At 59.3% G+C, this 25,857-nt stretch overlaps 3 protein-coding genes across 3 annotated transcripts in view; 2 read left to right on the forward strand and 1 right to left on the reverse strand.

Annotated features, from left to right (window-relative positions):
- VOLCADRAFT_86457 (uncharacterized protein) overlaps positions 1 to 11,230 on the forward strand; it is a gene marked incomplete at both ends in the record, with an annotated part of 21,209 nt that extends 9,979 nt beyond the window's left edge. Inside the window, 15 exons of the mRNA XM_002945906.1 lie at positions 67 to 214; positions 1,016 to 1,171; positions 1,302 to 1,489; positions 1,803 to 1,931; positions 2,372 to 2,438; positions 3,079 to 3,244; positions 3,751 to 3,806; positions 4,102 to 4,129; positions 5,269 to 5,588; positions 5,811 to 7,402; positions 7,770 to 7,934; positions 8,298 to 8,442; positions 8,956 to 9,145; positions 10,006 to 10,125; positions 11,178 to 11,230. Of these exons, the coding sequence (XP_002945952.1) occupies positions 67 to 214; positions 1,016 to 1,171; positions 1,302 to 1,489; positions 1,803 to 1,931; positions 2,372 to 2,438; positions 3,079 to 3,244; positions 3,751 to 3,806; positions 4,102 to 4,129; positions 5,269 to 5,588; positions 5,811 to 7,402; positions 7,770 to 7,934; positions 8,298 to 8,442; positions 8,956 to 9,145; positions 10,006 to 10,125; positions 11,178 to 11,230 (3,523 nt within the window). The remainder of the gene's footprint in view (positions 1 to 66; positions 215 to 1,015; positions 1,172 to 1,301; positions 1,490 to 1,802; positions 1,932 to 2,371; positions 2,439 to 3,078; positions 3,245 to 3,750; positions 3,807 to 4,101; positions 4,130 to 5,268; positions 5,589 to 5,810; positions 7,403 to 7,769; positions 7,935 to 8,297; positions 8,443 to 8,955; positions 9,146 to 10,005; positions 10,126 to 11,177) is intronic.
- Positions 11,231 to 14,705: 3,475 nt separating this feature from the next.
- On the reverse strand, positions 14,706 to 15,718 carry VOLCADRAFT_86458 (uncharacterized protein; the record flags this gene model as incomplete). The annotated part of the gene is made up of 2 exons (XM_002946263.1): positions 14,706 to 15,452; positions 15,644 to 15,718. The coding sequence occupies 2 exons, from the start codon at positions 15,716 to 15,718 to the stop codon at positions 14,706 to 14,708; spliced, it is 822 nt and encodes a 273-aa protein (XP_002946309.1).
- Positions 15,719 to 16,040: 322 nt separating this feature from the next.
- Positions 16,041 to 20,279, forward strand: VOLCADRAFT_78986 (uncharacterized protein; the record flags this gene model as incomplete). Its single annotated transcript, XM_002945907.1, has 7 exons — positions 16,041 to 16,149; positions 16,286 to 16,365; positions 16,536 to 16,648; positions 16,960 to 17,006; positions 18,452 to 18,638; positions 18,833 to 19,097; positions 19,966 to 20,279. Exons 1-7 carry the CDS (start codon positions 16,055 to 16,057, stop codon positions 20,277 to 20,279), a joined length of 1,101 nt encoding a protein of 366 aa, XP_002945953.1. The 5' UTR covers positions 16,041 to 16,054.
- Between the last annotated feature and the right edge of the window lie 5,578 nt (positions 20,280 to 25,857).

Here is a 25,857-nt window from a genome sequence, read left to right on the forward strand (position 1 = left end):
CGGTTTTCCGCGTAGCGCGCAGGAGGTGGCGGCCCAACAGACAAGTCCGGTGGGGCGCCGCCGCAGCGTCGGCGGAGGCGGAGGCATCGTCAGCGGCGGCGGTGGAGGCGGCGGCATCGGGGTTGCGGGCCTGGGCCCGGTATTGATCGTGGGCGATGCGCCCGTGTCCACGTCGGACATGGACAGTGTGCTGTACGGCGGCTCCCCCCGGGAGGTCCGAGTTGGGTGGGTGAATGGGTTTTTCATGGATGGGGAGCACCCCCTCGGGTGGGAGGGAGGGGAAAGGGTGAATGGTAATTGCAAAATGGTGGGGTGGGGGGGCTGGGGCCTGGCCGTTAATTGATGATGGATTGGGCTTTGTGGGGTCGGGTGAAGGGTGGGGACAAACGGACAGACAGACAGACAGACAGACCTACAGACCATGTCTGGTAGTAGATCAACGGGGTGGGTTGGGATGGAAATGATGGGGATGGGGGTGATGATGCCCTTGGCCTGTAAACACCAGGAAGGTTTCTTATGCGAAGGAGAGGAGAGGGGAGGGGGCCTGTTCGCACCACATTCCACTATTGCCTTTTACCCTCCCTCCCGTCCAAGCTCTTTTTTTACTCTTTCCCTTCCCCAACTGCCCTGTCTTGTCCCGCCCTCGGGAATCTCTTTTTGGAAGGCTTCGGAAGGGGCTCCTTCCACTGTGGGGTTGACTCAACCCCCTCCCCAACAACCCCCCTCCCCAACAACCCCCCTCCCCAACAACCCCCCTCCCCAACAAACCCCTCCCCAACAAACCCCCTCCCCATCAAACCCCTCCCCCCCTCCCCAACAAACCCCTCCCCCCCTCCCCAACAACCCCCTCCCCCCCTCCCCAACAACCCCCTCCCCCCCTCCCCAACAACCCCCTCCCCCCCTCCCCAACAACCCCCCTTCCCAACAACCCCCCTCCCCAACACACACCCCTCCCCCCCTCCCCCTGCTGTTCCTCAGCCACCTCCGCGATGTCCCTGCCGGCCCGGTGAGTCAGGCCACCCCCGCCACCCGGGCCACCGCCGCCCTCAACACCCTGGCGCGGGAGGTCATACAGCGCCGCAGCTCGATCGCCCCCGCCATATCGGTGGTCAATATGGGGGTGTTCGAGCTGAATGCGGGGGGCAGCCTCGAGTACGTCAACATCACGCAGGTGGGTATGTGTGTATGTATGTATGTGGGTATGTATTCCAGTTCCCAACCCCTGCTACGCATATACGCACATGCACGCACATACGTTTACACATACAACTACACATATACATACGCACATACACATGCAGGTACTGGTTCCAGGGCTGGAGGAGCGGGGCCGGCTGGGCAAGCAGTTGGATTCTGTACGGCAGCTCACTCCCGGGTATTTCAACGCCCCCGCCACCTCCGTAGCCCCCCTGGGCAGCGGACTGAGGACCGCGTTGCGGCAGCGGTGCGGCTTCCCCTTGGTGACGTTGGTGTTTTGTAGCATGGAGAGGTGAGGGGGGAAGAGGGGGAGGGGGGGAAGGGGGGAGGGAGGGAGGGGGGAAGGGGGGGCATTGCATGTCCGTGGGTGTTTCTATATGTTTGAGGGATGGCGTGTGTGGGTGTGTGTATTGGCTGGCAGGGCGGGGTGAGGGTTAGGGAGTTGGAAAGGGAGTTGTGGTGGGACAGAGACGCAACTTTGTTGGCGAGGGGATTGGCGGTTGAAGAGGCTCTATTCGGGGTATTGTGCTAGAGTATGTGTCTGTATGCACGTCTGTATGTAGGTTCCCCACCCTCTCCCCCTTCTCCCCCACCTTCTTGAGCAGATTCACGGAAATGGTGTCCGTGAATCGGGATCTGTCCCTGGACGTCATGGCGGCGTACAACGACTGTGTACGGCGGAGTCTGATGGCCTGTCACGGATACGAGTGCCAGGAGCAGGAGGGAAATTATATGTAGGTGACTGTGCGTACGGCATAAGTGGCTATACCTGTGGCGTCTAAGAGCTTGTGGCTCCAAGGAGGCTCTTGGGCCTCTACCTTACTTGGCTCGTACTGGTGGGCTCGTTACACCTCTCTATCTGGGTAGTTGCAACCGAGGTGCAACACGCACACACGCACACGTGATGTGTTACAGAGTGGATGGCTTCTACAACACTTTAAAAGTTCTGGTTCTTGAGAGGGGAGGGCCGATACACACCCGACCACAGGGTTTGGAAAGGCCCCCGACCCGACCCGACCCCGAGGGGGGGGGGCCCGAGAAGAGCAGCCCTTAGGGCTCGTAAGGGAAGACCGAACACCACCACACGTGCAAGGGGCCCCGACCCCCACCCCTGCTCCTCCGAACCCCCGACTTTCTCCCCCTCCCACGCGCGGATGTGTGCGGATTGTTGCAGGATTGCGTTCGCTCGGCCCTCCGACGCGCTGGAGTGGTGTCTCATGCTGCAGGAAGTCATGATGGAGGTGGGGAGGGGAGGGGAGGGGAGGGGGCGGGGTGAGGGGCCAGTACGCCAAGGCCAGGGGCGGCGTATACCGCCCGGCAGTCCAATGAAGCGACATAAGTGCCCCGGGGCGCATCCAACCGGTTTTGGTCGCGTGCTTCTTACTCCTCGTCCAGGGAGGGGTTCCGCTCCGTCGTCGTCGCAATGTGTTTGCATCGCCCCCTCTTCCCGAGCCCCCCTTTCCCCGGCGGCTGGTGGCAAACGTTATTCCAGCTCACGTCACCCTTTTCTTTTTCGCCGCCTTTGCACCTACCTTTACTATTTTGGGGTTCTACTGCTCTTTTTCCGCTTTTATATAGTCTTGGCGGCTAGGTAGGTAGTTTTCCGCTGTCGTCATCACTACATCATCCCGAGGACTGCTTCTTCACAACCGCCGACTGGTCAGTTCTGCTTTTTGTCCATCAGTTCATCTTTTTGCACATCCACCCTTTCCCCCGTCAATCTCTTCATCACCCGCCCCTCTGTGCTGCCCCCCTCGTTCATGGCGTCTGCATATACCTCCCCACCCCCAACCCAACCCCCCCTCCTGGACGTCGGCAGTTCATTTCCGAGCTTCTTGCATCACATGATCCCCCTCATCCCCTTTTCCCCCCCCCCCACAGGTCGCCTGGACTCCCGCCATGTTGCGGCTCCCCGCCATGCAGGAGGAGCTGCACCCCCTCACCGGCACGGTGCTGTTCCGAGGTCCCCGCATCAAGGCGGGACTCTACCAGGGGGTACCCACTCGCGTGTCGCCGCACTCCACCACCGGCAGGGCCGACTACTTTGGTGAGGGGGTTGGGGGGGTTTGGGGGGGGGGGTGAGGGGGAAATGGGTAACCGGGTGAGTCGTCGAAGGTGGCATCCATACCGTAGTAGATGTCGATAATGGTGTCGAGGTCGGTGGTGGTGGTGGTGGTGGTGTTGGTGATCGTGGTGGTGGTGGTGATGGTGGCCCTCCGCACCCGGGTCTTCCGGTCGCGACGGATGGAAACCCGTGTACGTGTGTATGTGTGTTATGTACCTCCTGCAGCCCGAGCGTCTCCACCCCGTTTTCATCTCTCACGTCCCCCTCTTCGCACCGCCAGCACAGATCCCCCTCCCGCTACCTTCCCGCCGCAAGAGCCAAGCTCAGGCTGTCCGATCCGCCTCCCCCCTTCCCCCCCTCGTCCTCCTGCCGGCTCGTCTACCCTTTCCCCTCCCCCTCCCCCCCCACCACTCTTTCCTTGACATCAGCTTCACTCGACCGTGGTTCGTCTTCCCCACCGCCCCCCCCCCTTCTCGCCCCCCGCGTAGGTCCGCTCGTGAACAGAGCAGCTCGCTACTGCCATGCCGCGGCTCAGGGGGGTCAGGTGAGGGAAGGGGGGGCCCGGCCCGCACCAGCAACAGCTACCGGTGGTCGCCACCGACCCCCCCCCCCCCCAGCCATCATGGCCATTATTAGTGACCCATGGGGCTGTGTGAGTGTGTGTGCGTGCGTGTGCGTGGTCTTTGCACTTTGCATGTACCGTGGCAAGGCACCCAACTGCCTGGCCTCCATCACAATCCTTTCACCTCCCCACCACCACCACCACCACCACCACCACCACCACCACCACCACCACCACCACCACCATCACCACCCGTCACTCAACTGTTTATGCTCAGCAATTGACGACGGCGGCGGCGCCACCAGGTGGGGTGGTTGCATTTGTGGGTTTCCCGACGCCAATACACACCTTCTTTCCCCCTAACCTTCCCCCCTTCCAGCAGCTACTTGTCAATGGGTCGGGGGTTGCGTCTTTGGTCCATGTAGATCAGTAACAGCCCTTCCTCGATTTCGCTTCTGACCCCTTCGTTCTCCCTTTCTCGCGCGTACCGCTGCTGCTACTGCTGCTACTGCTGCTGCTACTGCTGCTGCTACTACCGTTGCTGCTACCACTGCTGCTGCTGCTACCACTGCTGCTGCTGCTGCTACCACTGCTACTGCTGCTGCTACTGCTGCTACTGCCGGCGGTGGTGGTGCTGCTGTACTCAGGTGATTGTGTCCCGCGGCCTGGTGGAGGACATCCTCCGGGAGCTGCTGCACGGGGAGCTAATGCCGGCGGAGGCGCTGCCGACGGATGCGCTGCCCGTACGGCAAGTTGCCGTCATCGACAACAGCGGCGTGGTGCCGCCGAGGTGGTGCATGCCGCAGGATGTCATTGGAAACGGACTGGGGCCCAGCGGCGGCGGCGCCACTACTGCTGCTACTGCTGCGGGAGCCGGCGGGGGCGGTCCGGGCTCCGGCGGCGGCGCCGACCCCGGTGATGCTGTGTCGCCGCGTCGGAGCATTCCCATTTCCAAGTTACTGACGCCGCTGGTGGACATGTCGCCTGACAGAGGTAGAGTCGTTGTCGAGGCTGTGCGATTGCGATTGCGATTGCGTGGAGAGCTGGGTCGCGTCAGGAGGGGTTTGCGAGTGTGTGTGTATGTATATATGTATGTATGTGGGTAAGAAGGAATACGCGATGGGTGATAAGGAATCTCGTTCATAACAGAAAACCGGCAGTGGAAATGATGGGCGTATTGGTGAGTGCGCATGTGGGCGAAGTAGTAGAGGGGATGAAGAGCAGCGGGAAGCGAGAGCAGAGGAACGGGGCCATGGTGACGCACAGGTGGTGCTGGGCGGGTGGCAAGGGGGAGAAAAGACGACCTACGAACGAGTGAAGCTGCTGCCAAGGAAAGAGTGCTGCGGCGTGGGGGGAAAGGGGCAGATGGTGACCTATGGGCCCCGTGACCACCTCTCCCTCGGTCGCTATCCCTCGTGTCCACCTCCCCACCTCCGTCCGTCAGATGGGGACGCGACGCCGTCAATTATGGGCTCCGTCATGGTGCTGCCGGAGTTCCCTGGCAGCGCGTACGGCGGGGTTGGCGGCGGCGGCGGTGCCGTCAGCCGGCTGCGCCGCGTATGCTACTATTCGCCGTCGTCCTCGCTGCCGCCGCCGCCTCGCGGCAGCTATGGCGGCGGCGCCACCAGCGGCACTGGCGAGAGTGACCGCGGCGGCGCTGAGGGCGTCATTGTGAGCTCCACACCCCCTGGGGTGTCCGTGTCCGCTTCCGGCGCCCTGCCGGCCTCGCTCACCTTCGAGTACAACGGTGCGGCGGATGCCTCGGTCTGCTCCTCAGCATCGGAAACCTCGGGTTCCGCGTCGACGGCGGCGGCAGCGGCAGCGGCAGCGGCAGCGGCTGCTGCTGCTGCTGCCGACATTAGCGCCCACGGCAACGGCGACGGCAACGGGGTTTTTCCCACCGTTGAGGTTCCGCTGTCGGAGCTGGCGAGTTACGACATCTGCCCCGCCAGTGTGCCACGTCGGATGCGTCCCGCCGTCGAGCAGGCCCTGGCGGAGGCGCGCCGCCGCGCCGTCAACAAGCGCCGCGAGCACCTGCAAACGCAGAGCCGCCTGGGTGCGCCGTACACGTCCCAGCTATTGCCCAGCCGGCCCACCTCCCGTCGAGTGATTGCGCTTCCGATGCCGCCGTCGGGAATTGCCGCTCCCGCTCCAGCCAGCGGCGGCAGCGCTGCGATGTCGTATGCCGCGCCCGCAGGGCCTATCTCGCAAAGCACCGCTAGTAGCCTGTACGGCGGCCCTGGCGGCGGCGGTGGCAGGCCGCCCGTCGGCGCGCAGTCAGCCCGTGGCACGGGCCCCGGCATGTCGACGATGGTGGCGGCTGGCAGCGTCGTCGCCAACGCCGCCAGCATGCCACTACAGCCGCAGCCGCTACAGCAACAGGGCCTCGGCGCCGCCGCAGCCTGCGGCGGTTATCCTGGTACGCTAGTGCACCAGCTACAGCTACAGCAGCAGCAGCAACAGCTGCTATGTACCCATTCTCACCCGCAGCGCTTGGTAATGCGGGGCTCAGAGCCAGCCTACTTGGAGCTCACACCGCAGCTGCAGCAGGAGCTGAAGCAGGAAATGCAGCTGCAGCTGGCGGCGCTCGGCCCCAGGGGCCCCTGCGCCGCCACCTCAGGTCGTCCTGGGACCGCCGCCACTGCCGCTCCACGTCAGCCTGCTGATGACGACCTGCCGCCACTGCCGCCGCCGCTGCCCGGGCTGCCCGCGCGGCATCTCCTAAGCCAGCGCGCCTCCTTTGACCTACGTTATCTACAGCAACAACAACAACAGCACCAGCAGCAGCAGCAGGTAGCGATGGCACTGCATGCCCGCACCTCGGGGACCGGAATGGGGCCGCAGACACCCGGTAACGGCCGACCGCGCTCAAGCCCCAATAAGCCCCTTCCGCCCGCACCGTTTCGTGCGACTCAGCATGATCAGTTGCCCCAGCACCACCAACAACCGCCTCAACCGTCGCAACCGCCATCTTCCCTGCAGTTCTCGCAACTACCATCCCAACAACACCAACAGCAGCAACAACAACAACAACAGCCGCAACAGCCGCTACCGCTCCGCGCCCACGGCAGGGCGGGCAGCGGCAGTACGACACCGTGGAGTATGGGCTCGTCACGTCGTTCCCTGGGTCACCGGATGTCTCTTCCGCCAAGCCAGGGCCAGGGCCTGGACTGCCAGCAGCAGCAGCAGCAATCCTGGCGGGACGCGGCGGTGTCGGGGATGGTGGCCGCGGCGGGTAACGGCGCACCGCCGCCGCCGCCGGGCCCGCCAGGGCTGTTGCCGTCGGCGGCGCTGCACAGCGCGGAGTCCATGCTCTCCCACGAGCACAGCGCCGCGTTCAATGCGCTGTGGGAGGTGGCGACGGACGAGGCGGGGTTGCAGTGCGGCACCCGTGTGGAGATGGACCTGCAGTCGGCGGTAGTGGGGGGTCTGGCCGGGGTGGAGCCGGAGCCGGGGGCGGGAGGGGGGCTGTCGTCGGCGCCTATGGGTGGCGCCGGATGCGGGTATGGAGCAGGAGCAGGTGCAGGTGCAGGTGCAGGAGCAGGAGGTGGCGGGCCGCGGCTGCCCGCGGCGCTCCGGTAGGTGGTTGGGAGGGCTGTTGGCGGGCGGTTGTCACGGATGTCTGTCTGAGCTGGAGCTCCCCTTCCTTTTCCCCCTCTCTCACACGCAATCACACACTCTCACACATACGCTGTTCGTTCTCTCTCCTTCCTCCTAGGTTTTGTTGGGTTGCTTCCCTCCTCCCACAACCTCGCGCCAGAGAGTTATGCTAACCAACTGGCAAAACGAGTTGATGGTGGTGAACAGAAAACCGCCGCCGCAATTGCAATTTACCTACCTACCTACCTACCTACCTAGTAACCAGGAGTTTGTCACCCACACGGCCAAACCCACCCGCCCCTCCGCGCACACCCTCTCTCCGTGCGTCCCTCGGTCCGCTGGCAGGGGCGGTCCCAGCGCTCGCGCGTGTCACCGCGGCTCCTTCATGCTGCTGGACTCCAGCCCGGGCAGCCTGCCCACCCTGTCGGAGCTGTGCATCCGCCGCCGGGTGGGGCCGTACAAGTGGCTGTGGGCGCACGAGCTGGTGGTGGAGGACCTGGGGCAGTTCAGGTGGGCTCGGGGGTGGGGGGTGGGGGGGCCCGGATCTTGATACACACACATGTATATATGTACATTAGATGATACATGCACTACATGTATGTAAACCCAGTTTTTAGGGATTGTGGCTCCATCGCCACCACCAGCACCACCACCAGCACCACCACCAGCACCACCACCAGAATCACCAGCCATGTGCGCCAGTGCCAGTCACGCCTCCTCTGCCGAAATTGGGGCATGGCGCCCCTCGTCTGTCGCTACTCCCTAGCTGGGGGCACAACTGTGTGCGTTTTGAAGCTGCTACTGCTACTGCTACTGCTGCTGCTGCTGCTGTTGCTGCTGCTGCGGCGGCGGCCCCCGGTGCCCTCCCCCCAGGTTCAAGGGGGTGGCGGGGAACCACGCCATCGTGTGTGTATCCACCGCGGGCACGTCGGAACGCAAACTGGGCTCCCGCGTCAAGAAGTCCAAGGGCGAACGGGTGGAGCCTGGGCGGGGGCTGCTGTACCGTATCGTGCTGCAGGTGTGGCGTTTGGTGTGGTTTGGTCTGCTGGATGCATCTCTGAATCTCTCTGGCGCACATACTCTGCTCTCCGTGCTGTGTCGTCTGTCGTGCTGCGCTGCGATGTGTGTGTGTGTGTGTGTGTATGCGCTGTCCTGGCGGGCCTGTGGCTTGCCGTCGAAATGTTTGTCGAGTCATAGCCAGTAAGTAGCTTTATTAGGAAACTCTCGGACACCGAAGCGGGAGTTTAACGTTTTGCACTGCATCGGTGTACACCGTGCCCTCCTGCCCGTACGCCCTTTCCCGCGACCTGCCTGCCTGTCACCCACCTCGTCCCCCTCTAATGTCCCCTTTCGCCGACCCCCCCCCCCCCCCACACACACACATCTTCCGATGGGCACTTAGCCCGCGGGCCTGCCGCCGACCCCGGAGCCTCCATGCCTCCTGCAGCCCGCCACGGCCTCAGAGTACGGAGGTGCCAGTGCGCCGCGATACACTCCGCCGCCCGTCGCCTCCGCACCCGCGGCCACGTAGCTGCCGTACAACCCTTCCCCATGTCCCCCGGAGGGCCCCACGCAGCCGTCACTGCTGTCACCGCAAGACGCGGCCGTCAGCTTACACAGCCACGGGGCCCAGTGGCTGGCCCCGCCGCCGCCCCCGCCACCGCCGCCACCGACCGCCGCTGCTGCCGCGGCGCCGGCGCTGCCGCCACTACTTCTTCGGGGTTCGTCGACTCAGGCTGCAACGGGCCGTTAGGGCGTCGCTGGCGTCGTTATCAGTGGCCCAGTCCGCGGGGTAGGTGCTGGTGTTGGTGGAGGGGTAGGTGGAGGCGGCATCGGCGGTCCTGCCCCTCATCGAAGTACAGAGCGGCTATGAGCTGATCCTGGCAGCGGCAGCTGCTGATGGCCGACGATGCAATGCCGAGGGGTGAGGGGTGAGGGGATGCATTCAGTGGGGGGGAGATAGCGAGAGGAGGAGGATCCGGTTGTGTTCCCTCTCTCAGGCTGGCCATGGGCCTGGGCCTGGCCCTGAGTGGTAGGGGCCCCCGGGACAAGGGGGCCTCCCAGCAGGCGTCACACAGGTGTCTCACGCGTGTGATCACCTCGGTTGGGAAGGAGGAAAAGGGTGAGGGAGAGGGAGAGGGAGGGAAGTCAATCTGAGCCTCACTCCCCGTAGTCACCGTAAGGGTCAGACTGTACGTTACGCACGTAGCAGCGTAGGCGGCTACGTTGCGAGCTTCTCGTATGCATCCGTGGTGGTGGTGGTGGTGGTGGTGCCCCCCTCGCGGGGGGCAATCCCCGCCGGGGTGGGGCAGATGTGGGCCGTGCACCGCCAGCGGTTGTGCGAACTAGGGTTTCAAGGTTGTGGAGCGAACGGGGGAGGAGACGAGGGCGGCAGTGCGACGAGGTCGTCTGCGTGTGCGTTCCGGCTTTCTTTTGCATAAAAGAACGTGTGTGTGTGTGCGTGTGCGTGTGGGTTGGAGAGGTATGCCTCGCTCCACAGTGCATTGCTGGGGAGGAGCTGCTGCAGCTCCCCCGACACGCACACGTGCACCCATACCATACCATACCATACGGGGTGCAGCGGCGTCCCGTATGCACCGCCTCATTCATCCAACGGCCATCGGCACCTCTCCGCCGCTGCAAGGCGGTCTGGCTGGTGGCCCCTGCGCTGTGCCCAACTGCGTGCGTGATGAAGATGATGGTGGGGGGGATGGGGGGGGGGATGGGGGGGGATGGGGGGGATGATGGTGGGTGGGATGGGGGGGGGGATGAGGCTTCATGGGGTCAAATCCATGAGTGGGAATTCAAGGAAGCCCTCCCAGGCCAGGAAAGGCTGATGGACACCCCGCACGGCACGGGGCAAAAACGCTCCTCGCTCGCTCGTTTTGACGGCCTCTCTAAAGCAGTCCGTGCTGAGGCCGGCTGGCCCGTGGCTGGCCCGTGACAACGGCGAAGGCGAAGGCAACGACATGAGGATTACCTAATCCCTAAAAGCTTCGTGGATGCCACGTCATGCCATATCATATTTCACCCATCATCTCTCTGATGGGCGGGGGGGAGGTCCTGGACGGTCGCTGGACGGCTCCTGGGGATGTGCGTCTTGACGCATATCATATGCAGAGCCGGCTGGCGTCCGCGATATGACGTCATGTGCCGGGTCGGACCTTGAAAACAAAGGAGTGGAAGGCATGTCAATTTGCATGGCGCGAGATGCAGCCGGCACGCGCGTGTGCTCCGCTTGTGTCGCTTGCGTGTTGGTCGTTTTGCTGTCGGGTGGTCGATTTGAGTGTGTGTGTGTATGTATGTATATACGCTGGGGGGAATGGGGGGTAATGGCGCGCCCTAAGTATGGCACGATGTGCACATGCACATGGAAATTCGTGCGTGGATGAAGCTTATTGCTACAGGTTTCGTTAATGTGGCGGCGCACTGCTGCTTGCTTGTTGCCAAAGGAAAAGCAACACTGACGACGCTCTTGCATTGTAAGACATTTTTTTGACTATGGTGGTGGTGGTGGTGCTGCTGCTTTTCCGCGCTATTGTGAATCCAGTTCTGATGTATGCGACGCCCGCCCGGAACCCTGAGAAGCGTGCTGGGACTGTTATGGTCATTCTGCGGTCGTCGTTTGTGCACGTCGTGTGTTAGACCACCAGTTTGAATTGTGAACTGTGATGAAGCCTGGTACGTCGCATGCTGCGCCCTGAGGGGGGCTGCCAGCGCTCGCCCGCACATTGCTCACCCACCACCACACAGGTCGCCTGGGCCTCCGCGGCATGGGACTCCTCTGCTGGCCCAGCGGGCGATAACACTGTTGCGCAGCGCTGCAGAAATCACGAATAAGTGGATATGAGACATGTTTAGGATCTGTTTGTACCTAGTGGCGCATGTTGGCCACACATTGCGTCCTCATGCTAACTGTCACCTAGCCTTTCGTAGCTATTTTTAGTCCCCTTCAACTGCACGAGATGACGCGGGCCATGGCGCGCACGCCTTTCCATCGAAGCCCGTCGGTGTCTGATTTATCGCCCCCGTGTGTGTGTATTTGTGTGTATTTGTGTGCATATTTCCATTTGGTGGTTCTGGAGAGGGCCGGGAGGTCTGTGAGCGCGGGAGTGTAATCTCAGGGTCGAGGTCCTCGACTTCATCAATGTGCAGGGTTTGAGAAGCAGGCGTGTGTCGTTTGGCTTTATGACTTTTTGACTTGATTATATAAGATGGGTCTGATGGGCATGTTCATCAGAGCTGAGAGAGCTTCCAGGACGTGTCTCTTGGTTATCGTGATGGCGCGCGCCCCCCGCGGCGAACGTGGTCGTGTGCGGTTTGCATGGCACATTCCGGCACAGAAGAGGAGGGTGCATACATTGATGCACAACCCGACATTTCACCTACTCGAAAACCGCGATTGACAGTTTTGCAAAAGACTGGGGAAACATGTAAGCATCGTCCTCCTGGCACAACATACACCCCTGGTGAAGCTATGCCACCCTGTAACAACAACACCCCTGCAGTACAAGTGCATGCATGGTCCACCAGGCATGGCACAGCATTTTTCCGATCAACCTGGGCACCGCACCGTTCTTCATGTTATGGCCATTGCAGTCTTAATTTAGCTACGCAAATCTTGAATGCAACTCTTCTTGACCCAGCTTACATCAGCCGACAGCTGGGTGCTAACCATCTTTGGCATCCGCTATATTGGCCATCTTTGCAGCCACAGCTTCCAGAGCGGAAATCACCGACGGACGGGGTGTCAGTTTTGTCAGTGAGGTACTTACTGTCCACATGGCACTGGCATGGAAGCCAGCCTGGCACTTGCTGAGTTGTCCTTTCAGCAGAGGCGGCCTACTTGGGTGCGGCCTCATATGAACAATTCCCTGACAGAAGACGACTTGTGTCGGGGTATTGACTGCCCTACATGCTGCTGCTGCTGCTGCTGATGATGATGATAACGATGATGAGTTCCTCACTACAAACTGGCTGTCTTGCAGCAGCTGCTGCTTGGGAGAGTTATGATGTAGGCCTGGCGGCCAAAAACCCTTGACCTGGACACACCCGGCTCCATGCCTGTGGGATATCCCGTGGTGTCACCTTGGTGCCCAGGATGACGAGAAGTGTATTCCCCTATGATGAAGATATTTCTCACAGTAACGCAGTTGCTTCCACATGGAACCAGAAGGGTTCATCGAGGATGAGGTCTGCAGATGACACCAGCTGGTGTTTCCACCGCGTGATGGGCTACTGCCATCTCCCTGGTCATCAACGAAGGATGAGGAAGTGATTTTCTCCACCTGACTCGTGGCCTGCTGTCCTACTTTCAAATCAACTCAAGCCGGTTTCGTGCCACAACAACAAGATTACGACTGTTGATGACTTGATGATACACTTCCCGAAGATCAAGGAGAATGGGTGGAAGCTGCAGCACAACCAGGTTTAACAGCCGAACAGGTTGGCAGACGGAAATGTACGGCACTGGGCACACTTGCATCACTTCACAGTCGCGTGCACTTGGGCAGCCCCAGCTGGAGCACGTGTGGGTAAAACTGGATATGCGCCTCCTGTCAGGAATCGGCAACATTTTTTGCCCCCTTGAGCCCCACAAAGGATTCCTCCTGCTAATCGCAGCGCAAGCATCCCGTATTACAACGCACCTCAGAAGCTCCTAGAAGGTTGGCGTCATCAGAGTCTGCAGATGATGCCCCCTAAAGGTGCTGGCGCAGGCGCTCCACAACGCAGCCTGCAAAACACTGCTTTGTAGATCAATCAAGATCTGCCAAGGTGTTCACGCATAGGGCAAGACGAATAATATGCCTTCTGTCGAGAACTGAGAGTCAAGACGACTTTGCATATTGTTGTATGACGGCATTACAGAAAATGCACCGACCGGCGGATGTCAGAATCCCATGATACACGCCCTCCAGGATACAACACATATGTACCCAAGTAGGAAAGATGGGTAGGGTGGCCTGTAGACAAAGCCGCTATGACACCTTTACATCTCGGAACACAGAAAAAATACTTGGCAGACGTGGATAGCCAGTCATAGTGAACAGCCTTGCGCCTCTCAGTTTCAGTGGAGTATGGCGGGCTTAATGAATCCTTCCCATGACTGAGCCGCTTTTGTCCGTGCGTAAGTCATGGGCCCCGTTATCTGACAGATTGCCTTGCAGCGTACTGCATAGTACCTGCCTGTGACAGCTTTCTTTCTTTCTAGACATGACGCTCAAGCCGTGCCGGGGCTTAATCTTCGACGAATCAACAAAAAAAAACGGCTTACCAACAAATTGGGACGACGCCAATAACAGGCCGCGCCTTTATGCCATAAACTCTGCGCACGGGTATCCAAGCAGCGCAATCACACAGCGACACTCCGCGCTTTGCGCTGTCGTTCACCGCTCCTTGCTTAATCTTCCTGCCAGCAGCCGATCTTCTGTTCGCTGTCATTCATTCATTCTTTTCCTCACGAAACTCCTCGTGCCATTCATAACCACGATTCATAACCACGCAGCATCATGCACAAATGCAAACTAGAAACCGAAATTGTACAGCGACGATCAAAAAGTTCGTCAGCGCGCACATCACTCAGCATTTCGATCTCACAGACAGGAACCGTCAACTCTGATTGGGTGTTCGCCTCCCCCTCGGCCGGAGCAAGGAACACCCAATACCTTCAGGCAGCCGGAGAACTCGCAGGAGCCAATAAAATAAAATACAATCCTAGGGTACACCAAAAAGTCGACCAGACGTTGAATTTAAACAAAACTTCATCCACCATGGCATCAAAACAAAAAATGCACCGACACAACAACGTGTAACTAATGGACTACTACACCTCAAAACCAAGGTCTTCGACTTCCAAAGTGCACGCAGGGAAGCGCCAGTTACGACACAGTACGGCATCTCTGCCAGATCCATCTGCTAAGCCTCCCTGCTTGGGTGCTGCTGAGTCATTCGTGCCCTCCTTCTGCTCCTCCTCAACAACAGGCACAACAAAGACGGCGTCGTCCACTTAACAATGAAATAAACTGAAACACTTGCAAAAAATCATCACAGAGCTCTCGAGGACTTCAATCTAAAGCTTACAAAATAGGAAACTTACCCACAAGCCAACCGCCCCAAACACCGTCACATGCCATGCGTGACAATCTAATATATCTCCAACTTCTGTTTCGCTCTACCCTTCCTTGCATGGCCCTAGCATCAACAAATCATAGCCACATCGACAAACACAGCCAGAGCGTCTCAAGCCGTCCTGGATCCCCGCCATTCCTCTTCACTACGCCCCTATCTCTGCTCCACCCCCGTCTCTTGTCCTTCCAATATCAATTCCTTGTACATCAAAAGTCGCACTTTGCCGCCCAACATTGCCTTCCATGCCGGGTCCTCCCCAATCACTCGCATGCCGCATTTCCGGTAGAGCTCCACCGCGGGCGCATTGTCCTTGAACACGTGCAGAGCCAGCCGCGGCTGCCCCCATCGACGCGCCTGTGCTTCCGCCGCAGCCATCAGCACCTGCGCCACGCCGCGGCGGCGCTGGCTGGAGCGCACGCACATGGAGCTTATGTAGACGTACTCTCCAAGCGGGTTGCGTGGCAGTGCCCGAAGGACCTCTCGCTCACACATAAGCGACACCTCGACCGACCCGACCAGTTGCGCAGCTCCGCTACAACTGGAAGCACTGCTATCTTCATGATAGCTGTGGCTGCTTGAACTACTGCTGCGAGTGATGCTCAGGCCGCTGTCATCGACGCCGCTGCTGGCGATAGCGGTATTAACAACGGTAGCAGCAGCAGCAGCAGCCGTGTGGGGCTGCGGCCGCCCCGGCAGCAGCGACTCCTCCGCCACAAGCAGCTGAAAGCGGCCAGGGTCGCTATATTTGGTCTTTTGCCGCAGCGCGTCGACCACCTCAGCACGGAAGTTGGTATAGATCAGCTGGTTCAAGAAGGGCACGGGGTTTGTGATGTGAAAGCTTTCCGTCTGGACCTCGACAACGGCTGCATAGTCCCTGTTGTCGTAAGGGCGTATGCGCCACTGCGTACCACATGAGGAGGTGAAGATCGCATCAGCGGTGGGAGTTTGTTCTTTGTGCTCATCCAATAAAGAAGGCTGGTCGAATATCGGTCCGCTGGCAGACGCAGCGGGAGATGTGCCAACGTCCGTAGAGGTGGCGCAGAATGCCGCTACAGGACGCGCGGAATCTTGACTGAACCGCCAAGCTGTACCCTCCTTGTGCCGGTCAATATGTTCTTGAAAGGCGTGCCGCCACAGCCCAAAGTCCAAGCCTTTTGCATGGACATCTAATACTTGACTATGAGCAGAAGGTCGGTGTATTGCTAAACGTGATGTGCAACGAGAATGTGATGACAGACATCGCGCTTGCATTTATTACTACGCTTATTTGAATGAACTGTTTTAGGTTCACAGTTCGCTGCTAGGCTAGATGTGTAAGGATTACAAGCCTAATGAGAAGCTGTTTACTGTACATCATATGCCTTACGCAAAATGCAGTTGTGCCCCTTGCCCAACGTCCCTCTAAACAGAGATCAGCCGTACCTGTCGTATACCTGGTTGCGGGAGACAACCTGCCTGTCCTCCACCCAATTCGGTCCAGTTAGGCGACGCCACATTCCACAATGGTCCTTCGCGCCACAAGGCTGGCAGTGGCCGGCAGCTCCCGGAGCACTCAAGGAGTCCGTGTTGCTCATTCCTCTAATGGGAAATCCATCAGGTGCTATTATATTATGTCGTCTTGCGAGTTGATCAAGGGATGCAGATTTGTTAAAGATGCTGTAGACGCTCGGGGTCAGCGAAGATAGCGATCCTTGCTTGACGAGTACCGCACGTATTGGCCCTGGAACGCTCAGGTCCCGTAAGGTGACGCCTGTCCGCGCGGCTGCTGCGGAGACTGAAGCTCCTGAAAAGCCAAAAGGCTCAGCGGTTATTGGTGAGCAGTTTGGCCTGGTCCGCACCCAAGCTTGAATTCCTGGGCCTGGCATGGTTTGGACCGACGTTTGGAAATTGCAACCTGCCGTCGTCACCATACCATAGATGCTGTGGATGTCAGCGAATTATCGTAAAGCTGCAAACATTTTGCCGTTATGCTTGCGTCCGCAGAGGGCTTCTTCGCGGGGCTTGCGCGCCTTGGCACCACGGGCACTGTGCAGCTTAAGGCCAAGAAGGACGAGAAGAAGAGCTCAGTGAATAAGGACGGCCGCGATGACAACGTGGTGCGTGTCGTGGAAAAGTCGGGAGGGGTGGGGTCGCGCGTGCTGCTGCCGCTGCTGCTGCCGTGCTCAACCCGCCTAATCGCCGTGGCCTGCCAGGGCTCCCCATAAGATTGGCACACATGCGCCCACACAACTCAACCACCTTACCCGCTCTATGCGCGTATGCTAAGGACTAGTATGCTAATTTAGAAGCCTAGCATCCACGCCAAGTATTTTGTCCCGCACCTTTGTTAATGCTACCGATCGTGATCTGGGTTTTCAAGGCCCGCCCTAAAGACAATGACAGGATAGCGATTGCCGTCCCCGTGCAGGTCTTCGTCGCTGGCGCTACCGGCCGGACGGGCGCCCGCGTGGTTAGGTAAGACCTGGGGGAAAGGCACCTGCACGCGCCTGAGCCTCGTTGCCGCACGTGCTCCCGTTCGGAATTGGGACTGGGATCTATGTCTTCCCAGTCCGAGAAGGGCCACCTTGTTGCTGACCTTGGAAATGGACTCTCGGATCGGCTCTCACAGGGTGAAGATATAAAAGCTCATTCCCCCGCAGCTTACCCGCTCGCGTCGTGGTGTGATACACATCAGGGAAAAAACAGCAATGGGAATGGCGGTATTCAATTGTAATTCCGAAACGGCGTTCGTAGGGTCCTTGGAACCTGTTGGTTGTTGGTTGTTGGTTGAAATGTGCAGCCGAAGGTAGTTGATGCATGCCGCGCTACTGCGACTGGGATAGTGCACTATGGCAGCGTCTCGTTAACAGCTGCATGGTTAAGAGTTATCGAACAGGGGCAAACCCGGAGGAGCTTGTGGGACGGCAAACATGTGCTCAGGAACCGCCCTGCACTGCGTCTTGCACTGAAACGTACAGAAAGATATCGGGTGGGGGAGGGAAAAGGGGTATTGAGGCCCCAGTAATGGCGACCTGTGATGTCAATCGTATTGCTGCGATGGTTGGGCTGGGATAACCAGGAGTCCAGCACTCTATGCAGTGATGGCAATTTCAGCCGAAAAGAAACGGTTTCGATTTCGCGTCATGTCTTCTCCTGCTGCGCCTGCTTTCGACACTGGTCTTACGATGGGCGGCATCTGGGCATCGGCAATGGGTTTGTTTCTGTGGTCCGCAACCAGGTACCCCCCGCAAGGTTACACAGGTTACATATAGATGATAGCTAAGATTGTCCCGGGCACCTCACAGGTACCGCAGTACCACACACACCCTTCCCCCGGGGGAGACCAGTACCACGTACCAGTTTTGCAGCAGTAGTGGCCTTCACTTCATGCCGACCGTCGGACACGATGCGTCATGTCAACCTTGGGTAGTCATGTGCGCATCCTCCCAAGCCCGTTACCCGGGGGCCTCCCGTGCCCCTCATCATGGTTTTTCCCGAAACGGCGACCGAGCTTTAAATCCCCCTCATTCCCCCCACATGCACGCACCCAATACATTCCGCGCACGTTCATTCATCGGCGTTTACCTTGGATACCCGGATGCACGCGCGTGTTGCATTTCTCCTTGGCACTGGCACACTGGCACGCTGGCACTAAGTGGTTTAGTTCCCTCCGGAGGGAACGGTGGGGGCCCCTGTTGCGAAACTTTACCCCCTCCCCCGTCCAAAGTCCAAATTCCCGTGCTCATCCTTTTCCACATCCGTCTGTGATTCGTCGTCGTAGTCCATCCACCCGGCCTGTTCCGGACGTGGGGGGCCGTTTGAACCCTTGATACTGCAGGCAGATGTCCGCCGCCTACTACAGGTCTCCCCACCCACCCACTCACTCGCCCGCCCACCCTCCCGCCCAACCCCCGTTGCAGGGAGCTGCTGGAGTCAGGCTTCACGGTCCGCGCGGGGGCTCGCAACGTGGAGGCCGCCGAGTCCGCCTTGTCGGTGGCTGCCTCGTACGGCATCATCAAGGCGGACCAGGTCAAGCGCGTGACGGTGGTGCCGTTTGATGTGGGCAATGTGGAGGGCTTTGCGGCGGCTATCGGCAACGCCAACAAGGTAGGGGTCGCCGGTCGGCCCAAAGCCACCAGACCTGCTTGTCCGCATTCTCATTCCCGCATGCCCCACGTAATCCTTCTCTTTTCTCGTAACTGCGCGATGCGTGCTTTTTTTTCATATCTATTGTTATTTTTTACGGTGCCCCCTCCCTTGTTATTTTACTCTTGTGCGCTGCTGTTCTGAACCATTCGCAGGTTGTGTGTGCCGTGGGAGCACCTGAGGATCAGGCGCTCAACTTCTCCGCTCCAAAGAAGGTGGATGGCGAGGGTTCCGTCGCGCTCATCAACAAGGCTGCGGAGCTTGGTGTGACGCAGTTTGTGCTGGTGACCTCCCTGGGCACCGGCAAGCTGGGCTGGCCTGCGGGCGTGCTGAACCTTTTCGGCGGGGTGCTGCTGTGGAAGCGGGAGGCGGAGAAGGCGCTGGAGGCGAGCGGCATGGCGTACACCATCGTGCGGCCAGGTGGGCTCGCGTGCGCGGCAACATGGGCTGGTGGCTGAGGCACTGGAAAGTTGGCGGGCGGGGTGGGGTGGGGTGGGGAGGACATGAGGCGAGGACGTTCCAGCAGGAGGAAGGGGGGGGAAGAGCGTGCCGGCTTCGGAGGGGCCGCAGAGCTTCAGGTGGATGGGCGGAAGGAAAGGATAGGAATTGTGCTGACGATAATTTTAAATAACCTGCTGTGTGCTCGTAATGAATGGATGCGTTAGGAGGGCTTGACGTGCCTCGGGGGAGAAGGGGAATAAATTCAGGGACATGAAGCAGGTGGCGGCTTTAGGTCTTTCGAAAGGGCCTTTCACATCTTGAAAGACCGCGAAAGGAAGCGTGCGTCGCGGAATGTGTTGAGAAGCCCGGGTAGTGTCGTGGGATCACAGGGGGATGGAGGCAGAGCGTTGAGGCCAAGGAACTGGATGGACGTCCAGTCAGAGTGAAAGGTACTCGGCCTGAGCGTCGCACAGCGCGCATGCTGCGACCTGCAGTAGCAGTAGGTGGTGGGGATGGGGGTTGGGGGGTCATCATCGTCCAACCCGCCAACCAACCACTGCGCCCAAAATAACGTCACAAGCTACCTGACGGTGACTGCATGTTTCATTGTAGCCTCTCCCAGTCCATCCAGCTCCCGGCGGTCAACGGGGAGCGCCAGGTGTCGGGGGTCCTGACAGTCAACCAACCTGCCTGACATGAACCTTTCATTTCACACCCTTCGTATGCACCCCCCCGTGCCCCCGGGTGTACCTCCTCTCCACCTTCACCTTCACCTTCACGCTTTTTACCCTAAAAAAATCACGGTTCGAACTCCTGAATCAGAGCTGCTTTCCCTTGTTACTGGCAGGCGGCATGGAACGCCCGACGGACGACTACAAGAAGACGCACAACCTGGTGCTGAAGCCCCGTGACAGCACCTTTGGCGGCCAGGTCTCCAGGTTGCAAGTGGCGGAGCTGGTGGCGGCCACCTGCCGTAACCCGGCGGCAGCGGAGAACAAGGTGTTGGAGTTGGTAGCGGAGACGACGGCGCCGCCACGGTCGTTTGAGGAGTTGCTGGAGGAGATTCCGCAGGATATTACGCGGGTGAGTGACGGAGGGCGGATGGGTGGTGGTGGTGGTGGTGGTGGGTGGCGCGGTGTGCAGAGGTCGAGGCTGGTGTAGATGGGGGACGGACATGTGGCGGCCGCATGGTACCTTGACGCAATAGGTGTCTTCTTAGTGAGTAGGATAGCATTGTCGGTATGACAGCGCTATGATGGGCACGGGGAAAACCTGCAAAACGCGTGCTCCGTCGGTTTTGTGAACTATCGTGATCTCCCCCTCTCCTGCTCCCCTTCCCCATCCTCCTCCTCTTCGCGGTCTACCACCTCTTCCCTCAGCTCGTCCCTCAGTCCTGCTACACCTGCGGCCCCCGCCCTCCGCCCTGCTTGCATCCTCTTTGTGCTCCTCCATCCTCCGCTTCTGCGTACTCCTCTTCATCGTCGGTTGCATTTCCATAGATGGATGCATGTATTGGTGTCGTCAATGTCGAACATCACCAAATGGGAGAGGGTGTGTGTGCGCATTCCCCCGGCACACTCAGCTCCCATCGTTCTCCTCACCGTTTCGACGGATGTCGCTACGGACCTCTCGCTGCGCAGTGGGTATTATCCTAAACCTCTAAACACGCAACGCAACGCAGGAGGCCCAGCTGGCCAACAAGGAGGTGGTGGACGCGGCCCGTGCGGAGCTGGCTGCCGCTCAACTGAAGTCCTCCCAGGCAGCTGCTGCGCTCCTGGAGGCGGACAAGCGGGTTTCGGAGCTGGCTGCCCGGCTCAAGGAGGCCAAGGCCACTGTGAGAGGATGGAGGGAGCGGGGAGGAATGGGTGTGGTTGTGCGAAGGGAGGGAGGGAGGGGAAGAGTAAGGGGCAGACAGAAGGGAAGAATGGGCTTTCTCCACTAGACCAAGGCCCACAGCCTTCTAGGTTTCATCCACTCCTCCTCTCCCTTTCACACACACAGGCATGTTCCCGTATCGCGGCTCAGGTTAAATCATAAACCACACCCGCGGCTCAGATCATAAAATGCACACCTGCGGCTCAGTTTTGTAAACCTCACCTCTCCGCCCTCGTACCGCAGGAGGCCACCGTCAGGAAAGAGCTGGGTCCACTGCTGAAGCAGGTAAAGCCGCTGGAGACGCAGCTGGCGGATGCGCGCAAGAAGGCCGAGCGCGCAGCGCTGCTGGAGCAGGCCTCCAAGGTGGTCTTGGAGCGGGCCCGCAAGGCGGCGGGCGCGGGTGTGCTGCTGTCCGACAAGGAGCAGGCGGATATCGTGGAGGAGGTGAGGACCGCCGCAGCGGTTCACAGCCAGCCGGGCCCAGGCTGGGGGCGGTCCGGCGCGGCCCGAAGGGCTTTAGCTTTCTCGTGGTTCGTGAGTGGGAACCTGGGGGGGTGCATGAACGTGAAGGGGTGGGGGTGGCTCTCTTTGAAGGCCTCGTGCACAGGTTGGCTGGGCCCGCCTGGCAGTTGGGATTAACCAGATCGCGTTTGCAGATCGTGTTGTTGTGTTATTCGGAGGGGGCCAACGGTATAGCACCGAACACCTCTGGGTGTCGCGGTGGATGGCAACTAGTGGCGAGGAGTGGACAGAGCGAGGTGCCCTCTGGGGGCTGCGAGCAGCTGCGCTCGTTTTGTTGCTCTGGTGTGGGGGCGAGTACCAGCATCAAGTTTTAGACTTGCGTGCCGTTGCTTGGACTCGCTCTCCTTGTGTTGCAGATCCTCAACCCCAAGCCCACGGCGCCGGAGCCGGCTGCTGCGCCAGCGGCGGCCCAGGGCAGCGCCAAGATCTTTGGCTTCTTTGGAAAGAAGCCGGAGCCCGCTGGACCGGTGGGTTGTGAACCGATGGCGATAGTTAATTCGCTGAGGGCATGGACTAAGAGGTGCATATGAAATAACTAATTTAAGTAGCCCTTGCGGTATAAGTAAGTTCATTTTTATCTACTAAAATTTCTAAAGGTAGATTAACCAGAAATTATCGCGGTCTTGGGGCCCTTGTTAACGCGAGGTGTCTCCCCCCCCTCAAATTCCTCTGGACGGCTGTGGACGTAGACGGAAGAGGAGAAGGCGGCGGCAGCAGAGGCCGCAGCCGCCGAGGCCGCCGCCAAGGCGAAGGCCAAGGCGCCGGCGCCGACACCCCTATTTGGTGGTCTATTCGCCGCCAAGACTGTGCAAGTAGAGGAGCCCGCAGCGGCGCAGGTGGGCGCTTACTGCATATGCCCGTGAACCCCAGGAGCTCCTTACCTCATGTCATCCTTCCGCCATCCATTCCCAGCACCTCGCAATACGTGATATCACGGCGCGCGGCAAAATCCTTCGATGACGACTGTTATGCGCCGGATATCAGAAAATCCGAATACCGGAAATCCCTTGACTTGACCTGACTTGCCTTGCATCATAAACTGCTGGAATAAAACGCCTCTCCCACCTTCTCGCCACTCCGCCAATGTGGTTTTCTGATGCTGTGATGATGTTTGTGTGGCTCTTGCACCCACCCACCCACCCGCGAGGACAGGGAGAGGCGGTTGTGGAGGCCGTCGCCCCGGCTGCCGAGCCGGAAGTACCCGTCAAGGCCAAGGCGCCGGCGCCGCTGTTCAGCGGGCTGTTTGCCCCTAGACCGGCGCCGCCGCCTCCTGCCCCCGAGCCCGAGGAGGTCAGTGTTATGCTTAGAGCCCAACATAGTCGTCGTACAGCGCTCTCTGCGGTTTTTACCGCACTATGGATAGCTTAGATGTTGAATGCGGCTCAAAGAGATGCCTCATGGATGGATTAGGTCGGCGGGTGAGGTGAACCTGATCGCTTTCTGCCCCCCACCGGTCGCGGACGCTGTAGCTTAGCTATGTTCACATTTCCCGTGCCCTGCACTGCAGGCCGTTGAGGAGGTGGTGGCAGCGGCAGCGGCAGCGCCTGCCCCTGCGGCCGCGGAGGTGGTCGTTGAGGAGCCCAAGCCCCTCTTCAATGTTAGCAGCTTCTTCAGTGGCTTCGCGAAGCGTGAAGAGCAGCAACGAGAGCCAGAGCCGGAGCCAGCACCGGCGCCGGCACCGGCACCGGAACCCGCATTGGCAGTCGCTGCAGCCGCGCCGGCGCCCGTACCTGCCAAGGCCGAGGCGCCAGCACCCAAGCCCGCTGCGACTAAGCCGGCGCCACAGAAGGTGAGAAGTACCCTTTCGTTCATGCATAGAAACACAGGGGTTGCAAGCTTGGGCTAACTCTTAAGCAGTTGCTGCAGGTATGCGTAATCAAGCACATGGGCTGGGGCGCAGCGCAGACGCAGTTGCATGCAATCCCTGGCCTCTGGGTTTTGGGGTGATGACTCATAATGGGTAAAACCAGTGCGATACCTGACGATGAAGAGAAAACCAGCTAACCGGCTGCGACTGAGTACGTGTGCCCGGGATGACGCATGACAGGGCGCATCGCATCACATCACATCGCCTCCATTCCCCCGGCGAATGCCCCGGCCTTTGAGTGACTGATCCCTGCCAAGTGCGTAGCTCCGTAAACATGTCCTGTCCCGTATCTTATCCCACCATGTCGCCGCTGCTGTGATGTCACTTTGTTACATCTGCGCTGCTGCAGCCCGCTCCGGCCGCTGCTGACCCGGCCGATGAGGAGCGCCGCCGGCGGGTGGTTGAGGCCGCGAAGGCCCAGCTGGCAGCAACCATCGGAGCCCCGGAGGCTCCAAAACCAGCGCCCGCTGCGGCGCCGAAGGTCCAGGAGCCCGAGCAGGAACCTGTGAAGGCCGAGGTTGCTGCTGCTGCTGCTCCTGCTGCTGCTGAGGCACCGGCCCCAGCACCAGCACCAGTGCAAGAGGTAGGTCTGCTGGATTCTCTTGTGGAGGGTCAGGGTTGATCTGTTTTCTGATGGCTCCAGCCCTGGAGTGATATGTGGACCTGTGCTGCAAACCCGGGGGCTTCCCAGGTTTCTCTGTTTTTGTGGTGGTAGGTAATCCAGTGTTGAAGGTGCTGGTGGGATAGAAAGGGGGGGGGTTAACTCTGGCGGACGGGTGGTATTTTAGTAATGGGGTTTTACCTCGTCGTCATCTAGGATTGAACACGATATACATCACTATACAGCTTTTTGCCGACGTACGAACTGCAAGTCCAAGTCGGTTGGTATTGCCATCTGGATCCCCCCTCCTCATCCAGTCACCCGAACATGCGTGTAGAGACAGAGGGTTCAGCAGTCGCCACCAATCCAGAATGCTGCGAACCTCGGTCCATCAACTGTGACCTCAACTAGCCACATATCAGCAGCTAGCCATAAAATCTTACGCTCCCGACAATGTCGGGGTTCTAACCAGGAGCCGAACCCAGGACTTTTAAACCGCAAATTGCAGTGTCTGATGTCTCCAGACCAGACCTTTTGTAGCGTTGATGGATTTTGCCGGAATGCTGGCGGAATACCTCGTATATCCTCGTATACCTGTTCGGCTGCAACGCTCTTGCTACGTTTATATATATACACATATATATACTCCGTTAATATACATATATATACTCCGTTAATATACATATATATATACCACAAGGACCATCGTCTTGATGTCTTCAGTGTTTACCTTTCTTTCACCGCAGGCGTCCCCGGCGGTAGCGGAGGCGCCGAAACCTGCTAAGAAGGACGGCGAGTTCGACCCGGAGGATGCTGCGCAGCGGAAGGCTGAGGCTCAGGCCTGGTGAGTGCCTCCGCGCCGCACAGCACGGACAGCACGCACACCAAGGTGTCTTTCTTCTGTCGGCCTATTTGCTCTCGAGCACGCACGTGTGCGTTTGCGCCGTCCTGCAGATCTTTTGAGGTGTATTGTGTCCACATGTCATGTGATGTTGCCGCATCGCGTTACGTCCGCCCATGCCAATATGCTGGCTGGCTGGCAGGATTGCCGCATGGAAGTCTGGACGCAACGTAAGCCAGAATGGATCTGGTGCTGCGGCGGTGGCGGCGGCTACGGAGGAGGTCGTAGAGGTTGTGGAGGTCGCAGCAAACCCCATGAGCAAGTTCTTCAGCGGTTTGTTCAACTGAGCGGATGGAAACAAAGGATAATGGGCTCGTTATTGTTTGTTTCATACATCGCGATGGATAGTTGCTGTTTCGTATGTGATAAATGTTTGCCGCTACAGTGCGCAAATAGCTGTAGCAGTTGCACAAAGCAAAACCTCATGTCGTAGATCGGATTAACATCTGTAAGATCGCGCTAAGATTATATTCGGATTAAACGGAGTTTTTGATGAGCGTAAGAGGCGAAGGTCGTCGTTGTCCTTTCGTTGTCCTTCCTGGAAACCGGGGATTGGGGAGCTGCACGCTAAGGTATGCCTGGATTGGAATGAGAGAGTGTCATTTTTGCCTGAGTGGGGAATATGCTGTGCCTTGCGAGGACTTAAGAGTCGCGCTCAGAGTTGGAGATGCCCTTGAGTTGTGACCGTGGTTTCTTGTTGGGTTATGGCGGAATGCAAGGACAGTTCTGGAGGGTCTTTATTAGCATTGGCCCAGCGATTTTTGACCACTGTTTCGCTGTTTTTGCCTGCAGCTTTTACCCCTCAGCGATGATGGTTGCAGCTTACCGGTCTGGTTGAATGCGCTTACTGAGGTTCGTCTAGCTGCCGCTGGACATTGCTGGGGGGAATTTTGTTGTTTGCCATTTTGACTACCTTTGACAAGAAGCCTTCGGGCAGCGGGCAGGATTATTGGAGCTCGTTGTCATGATCATA

The sequence above is a fragment of the Volvox carteri genome (assembly GCF_000143455.1).
Source record: "Volvox carteri f. nagariensis unplaced genomic scaffold VOLCAscaffold_1, whole genome shotgun sequence".
Classification (NCBI taxonomy): domain Eukaryota; kingdom Viridiplantae; phylum Chlorophyta; class Chlorophyceae; order Chlamydomonadales; family Volvocaceae; genus Volvox; species Volvox carteri.